The sequence below is a fragment of the Festucalex cinctus genome, chromosome 1 (assembly GCF_051991245.1).
Source record: "Festucalex cinctus isolate MCC-2025b chromosome 1, RoL_Fcin_1.0, whole genome shotgun sequence".
In the NCBI taxonomy this organism is placed as follows: domain Eukaryota; kingdom Metazoa; phylum Chordata; class Actinopteri; order Syngnathiformes; family Syngnathidae; genus Festucalex; species Festucalex cinctus.
In genome coordinates, this window is record NC_135411.1 from 44896906 (window position 1) to 44908440 (window position 11535).

Below are 11535 nucleotides of genomic sequence, written 5' to 3' on the forward strand. Positions count from 1 at the left end.
TATTACTTTACAGCATTATTATCACTCTAGATTTGTATGTATATATATATATATATATATATATATATATATATATATATATATATATATATATATATATATATATATATATATAGTGTAATTGTATTAGTAGCAAACATCAAATTAGCATTTTAGTGGTAATATTCGTAATTTCGATGATGTGTCAAATTTGTTGATGAGAAGCAGCACAGTGAAACGTCATCGCCATCAGCCATTTATTTTACTTTGACTGGCACAAGGTGTAGAAAATAGGTCACAGAAAGTACACAGTTGGACATTTATCAAAGTCATGCACCTCACATTCCTACAAGCTGATTTATAAACAGCTGAGTTTACACAGTGTCGTTACATGGTAGTGTACAAATAACCTGATTGGAGAAGTGTCATATAAATGCATAAATATTCACATGAACAGGAAAGTACAGTTTGTAAACTGGACAGTAAATACACACTTAAATGTAACAGTTTCAAAAGTACATGCACAATGCTTCTTTGTTGAAGTTGATTATGGGATGTATCCATTACCATATGTAGTATTTGGAATATATAGTGTGACTAGTATGTAAGAACAGACACTTTCAAACAAACATGGCACACTTACTGGAAGCTCCACACAATATTGCATAATTATTTACATGAAATAATAGGTCCGTCTTTTGAAAAATGCACTTATTTTAGTGTTTGCCGGAAGTCAGAAGAAACAAGTGATACTGTTGCCCATGGTAAATAAGCGAGAAGTCAACAATTAATTTAGCAATAAGATCAAGCTTAGCATATAGAGGAAACAGGCTTTGCAATTGCAAGAATGTTAATCTGCCAGTCCCGTTCAAATTCACAAATTTATTCAATTCATATATGTACCATTTGTAATGTTATGCAAAATTTATGAAAGTATAGGGACAGCACATACGATATACATAATATCCATTTCATGATCTACATCTACTAATTTGGTGTAAAGCAAAAATCTATATGTAGTACAAAAAGACAGAAAGATTAGGTGTAAATTGTTACTGGCAAACAGCTAAATCGCAAATATTTTAAGTTAAGTGGAAAAATAACTTAATAAGTAATAACTAACTAGCTAAACTAGCTTCTCGCTGAACTTGGCTGCATTTCTACCTCACAGACTTGACAGTAAAAAACTCAACTTCTCAGAACTACCATGATAGCCTCAAGCCCATTCATCCCTGCACGTAGAACACTTTTTTTTTTTTCTGTCAAGTATCAAATGACCTTGTAAATATCTTGTGACATTCAAGGCTCTTGCGCTTTCATTCTGCTACATCCCCACACCTTTGCTGCCTCACATCTTTGCACGTTCAAACCATGAATAAGCATCTCACGTTTGTATTTATTTTTATCTTAATTTGTTGTTCTATTTTATTTATTTTTTATTTTTTTCCACATCTTGGGATTTACTGCGCTAACCTGGGACCACGGGGATCGTATTTCATGCCATTTCATCGGGATTGTGGAAGTGTGTTGGAATTCCTTGAATCTCTGAAAACTCAGATATAACGCGAAATAACAACCAGAAATTAAAATAGTAGCAAAGTAAAATAAGAATATACTAAAATAATAGTAAAAACAACAACAACAACAACAACAAAATAATAAATAAAATAAATACCAGCTTTTCCCGCTGTGCACCATTGGCCCTTTAGGGTCATTGTGGTGCTGTGCATGAATGGAGTACACACGTACAATGAAATAAGAAGGAATTTGTGATTTAATTCAAGTAATGTAACCGTTTTCACCGATTGGGAAGAATATGTGCCTTTGAGTAATGTTATGTTACCTGTATATGTATTGCTAGCATTTGTATGTGAACATTTGTTATGTGAAGAAATATTACTCCCAGAGGTCAATGCTAATTTTTCTGTTACCATGTCAAAGGGATTTTCCATTGACTTTAGCATTAGCGCTCGCAATGTTTTTGAAACAAATCATGTCTTGTATTTAGATATACAATGTGTGTAATTCTTTTTGTTTTCTGGGGTGGTTTGTCATTAAACGTCTTAAAATATGGTCAGAGGGCAGAATCACATAACATCAAACGCTTGCTGCACAAAGCAACACGATGCATTAAGGGTACTTTCACAACATCAGGAACTTACAAACGAACCATGCCGTTCTTCACATTAATTGTTTTTCTTTGATTATGTTTTTAAAATCGTGAGAATCCAAAATCAAAATCACAATTAAAGTTTGATTTAATTTACTACTTTAGGGTTGTGTGTAATTGCAGAGGAATCATCACATTGCAAGCGCAAGTGAGCATTCAGTGGCATGTGGCATGCGTAAAGTCACCACAATTTCAGTCATGATTAAATAATTCTACTCAAAGAGTGGTACTACTACCACTAGTGGTATGCGGGACCCTCTAGTGGTACATAAGAGTCACTGCCTAACAGTTGCATTTAACTTTTTAGTAGTACACATTTGCCTTACATTATTTCCAAGACATTTTTCAAATGTGAGAATTTTATAAATAATCTTATCTTGGTTTTTATTTGGGATGTGATGAGTTTCAATAGTGATCATTTGTATTTTAAATTGTTTGAGTGTTATTTATATGATTTCAACCAAGTTTACCAGGTAGACGATATGACAGCTCAGTTTAGATTCCAAGTAGCCAAAGGCCAGAGCTTCTTCACAGTCCTGCTTACAGTTAGTGCATTTTTTTCAACAGTACTGTCAATTACAAGGAAGCACACGCCATTAACTGGCAATATAATCCCCATCTGCATCACTACCTCCATACACATGCGAGCTCCACAGCGACCCATTACATTAGCACGTCTCAGTGGGCTCACAAATTGCTTGCACAACTACAAAAGTAACAGAGGCTCTCTTTTCCATTTACCCCGTCAGTGTTTTTAGCACTGCACTTAATCCACTAAATGAAGAATAAATGTGTTTGTACAACAACCTCATCTCATTTCACTTGAACTGTAAATCACACACTGGAAGGTCCACTGTTGTAGTGCACAGAAGGCGTGAGAGCAAAGTGCAAATTCCAGTTCGTTGCCTCCATACTGGACCTTTGGGTTTTAGAGTGACTTGCAACTAACTAGTCTCATCAGTAGTATTGGTAATGCAAAGGCATCAATATTCTGTTAACCTCCAGCTACCTGCCAGGTGTGAAGCGAGTGTGTGGATCTCACAAGGACACGAATCAATCCAGAAATGTTCTTTTGCATCAGGTTAGCTGTTCTTCTGCACCGTTGCTCTTTGAGCCGAGGAGGATGAGCTTTGAGTGTCGTCAGTGTCGTTTGCATCTGACAGAAACAGAAAGACATTTTATTTTTATTTCAGTCTAAATTTTCTCTCTCTTTTCTTTTTTTTTTTAAAGAGAATTATTAAGACGTAGTGGACAGGAGGAAACCTTCAAATACAATAAATAAATGAGTAGTAGAGTTTACCTCCCCCTCCTGCATTGATGTGAAGCTGGGACAGAGACAGAGTAAGGGGGAGCGCTTGACCTTCGGGGTCAGTAGGACTCTGCAGGATGTCATGGAGGGCATTCCTACGTCCTGTCCTGCCAGATGCGATGAAGTCGGCGTATGTGACCTCAACATCAGACATGGCGTAATCATCATTCAGACAGCAGCACCTATAAGAAGAGCAGTCGTGATATGATTCCAAAAGATATTAATTGGTAACTTAAATTGATGTTTAACTCAAATGATTTTCAGCATTGTGACATTCTTGAACATACTTTACATGTACTATTTAAACCACAAAACATTACTGGTACCTTAAAGTCAAATAAATAGCCTACGTGGTGGTGGCGTTGTTCCAAGTTGAGTTAATTATACCCTTGTTAGAATGCTAAAACTAATGTATGTATGAAGGTGCTTTAATACAAACAGAATTAATCCTGCATTTTGATTAACAGCAGTACTGATTTTTATTTATGCTCTAACTTAATTCATTTTCATAACACTCCCCAATACATTATGACGTCATGTTATTGTGTCCCATGCCATCTTTCACTTACCTTCAGACTCGTTAACGGCTCACTTGCACAATGAGAGGGAATTCAACGGATGAGCAGCCCCACAGGCCCGACATCATGTTTAAACGTCTATTAAAATACAAATCGGGAAAAACAAAAACACTATAATCAACGAAAATCCAACGGAATAATAATATCTAGCACTAACTCTAACTACATTAACGCTCGGACTAAAAACAAAATAGTAATGCCATTTTAGCTGCCGAAGAGGATGACTGTAAAATAGCCACTCCACTGTCTTCGCGTCTTCCTCCTTCTCAGCCAATGAACTGTCCGTACGCCGAATCTGAGCGCTGATTGGATGACGTGCATAAAGGATGAGGAGACTCGGAGTAAGACTGATGCTGCATTCAAGTCACCTCGTAAAAAAGTTGATTAACACAGGACACTAATAATAACGATAGAACTATTTACGGGTATGTTTAAATTAAAATGATAAATAAATATGATTAAAGTAATAACTTTTAAAGACGGAAAAAGAATCTACAACGAGTGTGGTGATTTTGTGCAATACATTACGAACCCACAAGATGTTTTGTGGCAATCACGAATGCCATAAAACGCCAATATACTGTAAATGGAAATCGGGTGGAGGGGGAGGGGGGGTTACAGTATCAAACTCAAAAGCTGTAAGATCTGTTGCACCAAAATTATGTAACATTGATGTGGCTATGGGGTATATGCCAAGGAAGAGGCGGGACTGTTTTTGTACATCAGTTTGTTTCCGGTTCGGTTTGCGACGTGTGGGGTGCGTCAAAAATACTTGTGCTTGCGACTTTGTGCCCCTCGGTTACGCGTTCTCAACACGGACCAGAAACAAACTGATGTGCAAAATCACATCCCGCCTCTTCCGTGGCATATACCCCATAGAGGAGTTTTTTGCCCTTTTCTGCATATCCCACAATGCATTGCTGATAGACATTTTCGAAGGTTTGTGTTGCTTCGTGTTAGCTCCGCGGTATACTCTCTCACTTGTTGAATGATAATGCCTACGACGTGTGCTATTATTAAAGTGATAAAAAGAGATGGAAGAGATAAAAGCGTTTATCGCATTCCTAAGGTAATTGATCGACAGGAGAACAGAAAAGTGAACGTCTAAGGCGAGCATGGATTGCTGCGATCAACAGTTCAAAGGTGCGGTCGTGCGAACCCCTACGTCTTTGTTCGGATCATTTCATTTCAGGTGTGTTTTTATAGTTGTTGTTTTTTTGTAAAAAGCTGATAACTAAAGACACGACTTTCATGGACTCTATGCACAAATAGCCGTGACGTATTTCCGGGAAAATTTATGAACGCACCACCCTTTCCGGTAGCGGCGATTGCCATTTGTATTCCTTCAGAGAACCTTATGTGTGATGTCAAAATGCACAGATTGCATTTCCATTTACTTTTACCCAAGTTATTTTTATGACGACGTGACTACCTTGGTAAATAATAAGCTTGAAAAAAAAAAATGTCTGCAGTTAATCCACTGTACGTCCATCCATCCATTTTCTTAACTGCTTACTCCTCACAAGGGACGCTGGAGCCTATCCGAGCCTGCTTCGGGCAGGAGGCAACCCTGAACTGGTTGCCAGCCAATTGCAGTCACAATGAGCTGAGATCACATTCGCCTCGTTATCTGTAATAATCCACGGCGTCAAACTTGGATCAGACAGCTTTTGAGAATGCGTTACTCTTTCCTTGATAACACTGACCACTTGGTTTATTCTCTTGGTACACACAAACGTCACGAACCCGTCCACAAACAAACCAGTCATAGCTTTCTAGTCTCTTGTAATTCTGAAAGTCCTTCAAAGTGTAAAATGGGCTGGGGTGGGAAGGAAAAAAAAAAAAGATAATGTACCAAGTCCGTGTATACATCGAGGCGCATCTGCTGGGAAGATGTCGTGCTCATTGCTCCCCTCAGACTTGTCGATCTGATACGGATCTTGACCCCGGTTAACAGCGATTTTTCTCCTTGTATCTTAAAAAAAGCCTTCTTGTCTAGTAAGTCGGAATATATCTCCATCGTACTAAATTTGATGACGTTATATTCATCTTGCGAGAGCAAGGTTAGCGTGGACGCTGACACGACGTGGAAAGGTAGGACTCAGATGCAGGGTGAGTATAGGCCACCAAGGCAGCAGTTTTATTTTCTCCAAACAGCCATCTCCTCTCAAGCTGAGGAGAAGGGGCACTCAAAAAATGGAGAACAAAAAACACTCCACTGGGGAGGAAAAAACAGGCACAGGGTACAAGGGATAACTTGTACCCTATTATAAAATCTTAGACCGACATAAACGTCTTAGATACGACATGTGCAATGACAACAAAGACTAATGTGAAAAAAAAAATAATTATGAACAGGCCATAGCAACAAGCAATTGCTTCTATTATTCTTGCATGATGGGATTGCAAAGAAATGCTAACAAAATATCATTCAATGCTTTTTATGTTGTGGTAAATGTTATTTACGTATACAATTATATGTATGTAATTTTATGACTATAGCAGACATAGCCGAAATGACAATAAATAATAATTAATAGGGAGGAAACACGAATGACACGAGTGCAGTGTATGCTTTACTACTAATATAACAGCTGCTGGTTTCTGCTTTCATTTTGTGTCACCACAGTGGGAGGACGGGTGGACTTTGATGACTTTATGGAACAAATGACCCCCATGCTCCTGGCTGAAACTGCAGGCATGATTGGCCTAAAAGAACTGAAAGAAGCTTTCATAGAGGTGAGCTCAGCCTCGCTGTTTCCTCTTGGCGGTCTTTAGCACCCCTTAGCGGAGGCTATGTTCCCATCTCTTCCAGTTTGATCTTGACGGTGATGGTTCTATCACATCCGATGAGCTGAAGCGCGCCATGCTGAAATTATTGGGGGAACAAACCAGCAAAAAAGAAATTGAAGCAGTGGTGAAAGAAGCTGACGACAATGGGGATGGGACTGTTGATTTTGAAGGTGACATATGACACCACTCAAATGGCATACATGACATAAACAATGAAGAATAAGCAAAAGTGTTTAAAATTCTGCCCAATGTCTTTATAGAGTTTGTGAGAATGATGTCGCAGAAGTGAAGACGACAAAGAACGGTTGTTTCATCTTCAGCCTGCTTTTCTTCCCGTGGGTGTAATTATGCAAAACAATTTGATTAAAAAGAAATGTACAGCACAGACTTGTCAATACAGTAGCACTGCTATATACAAACTTTAAAGGGAGGAGTTTACCAATCCTTCCCAGCACGCACACACACACACACACACGAAAAAAATCACTTTTTGTCACATTTGTTAACAGTGTTTGACAGACACAATTGACAGTACAGTTGGACGATACAACTCAGTCTCGGGCTCCATGTACGATGAAACGGAGCCGCCTCCATGTCATAGACAGAAGGTGAGGCTTTTGAGGTGTCAGTCATTGATGGGTAGGAGTGGTCGTCTCCCAACCCAGAGGTTGTGGGTTCGATCCCATGCCACATTGAAGTATCCTTCAGCAAGATACTGAACTCCCAGTTGCTGTGAATTGAAGTGAATGAGTAGTCGAATGTAAAGCGCTTTGAGGGCCTTGTAAGGTGGCGAAGCGCTATAAATGTAACAGTTTGCGACTTGCAGACTCACTGGGCCAGACGTGATTTTTTTTCCCCACAGATCATACTATATAACAGTGGTGTCAAACATGCGGGCCGGATCAGGCCGGCAAATGGGTTTAATCCAGCCCCCGAGACGATTTTGTGAAGTAAAATAAAAAAATTGTAATGTCGTCGGACCAATTTCGGCCACAATCAATCCATATAAATTTGGAATTTCACAAGCAGTCCTCAGATGAGCAATGCATCTTAAACACGGAATTGTCCTGGATGTCATTATTTTACACACAAGCTAAAGTTGTTTAAAAAAAATAAAAAATAAAAAATCATAGACCACCATAAACGTGATAAATACAACACAAATTCAATTACTGGTAACACAAATAGATATGACAAGGATTAGCATCCTTATAACATCATTAACTGTGCCACGCAATGCATTCTGGGAACAATATATATGCAAAACAGGTCGATTTAACACGTCCAGAACTCATTGTTGCCGCGTCCATTTGCATTTGTGTTATTTTTCTGGAACAATATGATGACAGTTGAGCTCTGTAATTTAGGGCTGGCACACAAATCGCGAAAATCTGCGCATCATTGACGGCAATCGTTTTAAGTTATATACCATTATTTTACCGTTGCGGCCCACTTGGTATTATATTTTCCTCCATGCGGCCCCTGAGCTAACATGAGTTTGACACCCCTGTAATAGGCTATATAGATTTGTGTTGTAAAATTGCATTTGCCAAACAATATGCAGTGTTACACTGTACAGATTGGGTTTTGCGTAAAATCTATAGTGTAGTATTTTTTTTGTTTTTTGTTTGTTTACTTATTCTGATAATTTTTTAATTTTTTCATTGTAATTTTTCCACCTCCATAGAGAGCCGTTAACCAAATGGTGAGTGGAGTCCAGCAATATCAAACAGCATTACTGGAGCACTTGAGACAACAAATGAAGAGCATCTTTGAGAGTCATTCTGAAGACCTGAAGCAACTAAAGAGTGATGCAATGAGGGTATTTGACCAGTTTGTTGACCCTATGAGCCAAATTGCTACAACCCATTTGCAGGACAAGACCATCAAAGAACTGTTGCACCCAGTTGATCCAGAAGTTGTTACTGCAAAACAAACAGTCTCTTATGTGACGCGTGGAGATTCCAGAGTTCTTGAGATAAGAAAGCACTGTTTTCATTACATACTGTTAGTTAAAAGTTTGGAGCAGCTGCTTTCACATCCTGAAATTCTTGAAATGATTAACAAGGGACCCGAGTTCTGCAAGGATGGATTTGTTTATGATTTAATTGATGTGGACATTTTTAAGTCACACCCTCTGTTTTTGAAATTTCCCACACCATTACAGTTGATTTTATATACAGATGAAATTGAGCTTTGCAATCCCCTTGGTTCTCATGCAAACAAAAACAAATTGTTACTGATTTATTACACTTTAGGTAACATTAACCCTAAATACAGATCAAAATTTGCTGCCATTCGTCTGCTTGCCATGGTAAAATCAAAAGATTTTTCCAATTGTGGTATTGATAAAATACTTGAGAGGATTAACCATGATTTGAATGAGCTGTATAATGGTGTTCGGGTTCACACCTCAAATGGTGAGAGGACTATTTATGGCGCACTTTTGACTGTGTGCGGAGACACTCTTGCTCAACATGAAGTGGCTGGATTTAAGGAAGGAGTTGGATTTGCGTACAGTAAATGTTGGCAGTGTGAATGCAACTTTGAAGATATGCAAAATAAATTTAATGAAGATTTGTTTGTGAAAAGGACAATGGCAAGTCATAATGGGCAATGTAGTGACATTGAAAAGGCAAGTGCTGATTTCCTAAGAGAACATCTAAAAACAACATTTGGTATAAACAAGAGAAGTAAATTGACAGAATGTCCCCATTTTGATGTCATTAATCAAACACCACAGGACATCGTGCATGTGATTCTTGAAGGTGTTGCCCCATATGAAATCAAATGTGTTTTGAAGTATCTTGTACTTTCTAGACATATAGATTTAGATACATTTAATAGTGGAATTATTGGTTTCCCTTACTCTCCGGTAGATATGAGGGACAAGCCTTGTCCTATATCTGTTGCTACACTGTCATCAAATGACAATAAACTTAAACAATCAGCAGGGCAGATGCTGCATGGTTATGTTAAAGATTCTGCCATTTCTCATCCACACAACTGGAGAAAATGCTCACACGCATTTATTACTTAAGATGTTAAGAGATAGTTAAAATTCTGTTTTCACCTATTATTGCTGTTATGGTTTGGGTTTTGGTTTTTGCTACTTTTGTTGGGTTTTTCAGTTTGTCATGTTTTCTGCTTTCTGGTTTGTTTCCCCTAGTCTCGTTATTGTTAACCTTGTCCACCTGCGTGTGTCTTTCCTTCCCAGTGTATCTACCAATCAGCTTCCCTAGCCACTTGTGTCCTGCCCAGCTGTGTCTAGTCATTGTCAATTAGTCTGTGTGTATTTAGTCACCTGTTTTCCGTTCAGTTCTTGTTGGTTCATTGTTGTTGCTGTTGTATTCGTCACGCCTTGCTGCCACTTTGTTTGCCATGTTTCCCTCATGTTTTGGTTTAATTAAATTACTTCTTTTTTTGAGCACCTCTGCCTCCCTGCTTCGTTGGCCTCATGGCTCCTGCACCACACCAAACTTAACAGAATGAACCAACCATACCAGGACCCAGCAGAGAGATCCCGACGTCGACCGGCACGCCGCAGGTCGACTGTCAAACGCAGTCAGCCTGTCGACCTCCCTCCCTCCCTCCACGTAGGCTCCGTTTTTATGTCTGGTACTCATTCGTCCACGTTCCCCTCACCTGTTGTTTCGTCTTCACCTGGTTCACCACCTCATTTCGTATCACAGTTTTTTCCTTGATGATTCAGATTTTGATTTGACTGATACTGAGTTAGTTGATTTTTATTGAGACACTAGTTTTTGTTTACCTGACAGTTCCCCCAGTGCACTTCCTTATGATACAATTTTGCCACCCCACGTTTTTGTTGACCCTGTCCCTGAGTTGGATTTTGATTTAGATGAGTGTGACGAGAGTGAGTACTCCGATTTTGGTTTGAGCGCGAGTGAAAGCTTTTCTATTTTTTTTCACGTTCCCCGTCACGCCAATTAGAACCTGTTCCCACACCACTTAGTCACTAGTCTTGTTCACTCGAGCCACGTTCCCTCAGTCGCTGTATCTTCGGTCCCTAGTGTGTCTTGTATTCCCCAATCCCTTGGTCAACAGGCTGTGACACAAGCCCCAGCACAAAGGAGGCAGAGGTGCTAAAAAAAAAGAATTTAATTAAACCAAAACTAACTCCAAAACATAACCATAACATGAGGGAAACATGGCAAACAAAGTGGCAGCAAGGCGTGACGAAAACAACAGCAACAACAACGAACCAACAAGAACTGAACGGAAACCGGGTGACTAAATACACACAGACTAGTTGACAATGACGAGACACAGCTGGGCAAGACACAAGTGGTTAGGGAAGCTGATTGGTAGATACACTGGGAAGGGAAGACACACGCAGGTGGACAAGGTTAACAATAACGAGACTAGGGGAAACAAACCAGAAAGCAGAAAACATGACAAACTCAAAAACCCAACAAAAGTAGCAAAAACCCAAACCATAACAATTGCACTTTCAACTCTTACTAGCCTGAAACAATTAATTGATCAGCTTTTAAGGAATTTCAAACAGTTGTTCCCAGATGCAAATATTATACCTAAACAACATTCATTACCTGCTACATCTTCCCTCCCAGATTAAAGCACAAGGTCCTACTGTGAGACATATATGTGTATGCGCTTTGAGACCAAAGCTTTGCTTTTTCAAGCAGTGGGCTATAAAAAGTAGTTTTACGACTATTTGTAAA

The 11535-nt window shown here is 39.0% G+C and overlaps 2 protein-coding genes across 3 annotated transcripts in view; one reads left to right on the plus strand and one right to left on the minus strand.

Moving 5' to 3' along the window:
• Window positions 1-10981, plus strand: part of LOC144030718 (calcium-binding protein 5-like) — a 31107-nt gene extending 20126 nt beyond the window's left edge. Inside the window, exons 1-5 of one of the 2 annotated variants that reach the window (XM_077537267.1) lie at window positions 4828-5179; window positions 6666-6775; window positions 6852-6999; window positions 7090-7164; window positions 8517-10981. In XM_077537267.1, the coding sequence (XP_077393393.1) occupies window positions 5152-5179; window positions 6666-6775; window positions 6852-6999; window positions 7090-7118 (315 nt within the window). In that variant the 5' untranslated portion in view covers window positions 4828-5151 and the 3' untranslated portion in view covers window positions 7119-7164; window positions 8517-10981. Of the gene's footprint in view, window positions 1-4827; window positions 5180-6665; window positions 6776-6851; window positions 7000-7089; window positions 7165-8516 lie in introns of those variants that run through there. The other variant, XM_077537262.1, reaches the window with a different exon arrangement.
• LOC144030733 (cAMP-dependent protein kinase inhibitor alpha-like) lies at window positions 223-4346 on the minus strand. The gene is made up of 3 exons (XM_077537277.1): window positions 4028-4346; window positions 3450-3640; window positions 223-3305 (listed from the first exon to the last, which is right to left on the minus strand). Exons 2-3 carry the CDS (start codon window positions 3610-3612, stop codon window positions 3232-3234), a joined length of 237 nt encoding a protein of 78 aa, XP_077393403.1. The 5' UTR covers window positions 3613-3640; window positions 4028-4346; the 3' UTR covers window positions 223-3231.
• Window positions 10982-11535: the final 554 nt, after the last annotated feature.

Excerpts from the sequence above, each read along its gene's own strand:
- LOC144030733 (XM_077537277.1), bottom strand. The coding sequence starts at position 3,612 with ATGTCTGATGTTGAGGTCACATACGCCGACTTCATCGCATCTGGCAGG. Across the intron at positions 3,306-3,449 it reads CATCAATGCAGGAGGGGGAG|ATGCAAACGACACTGACGAC; the intron begins GTAAACTCTACT and ends TGTTTCTGTCAG.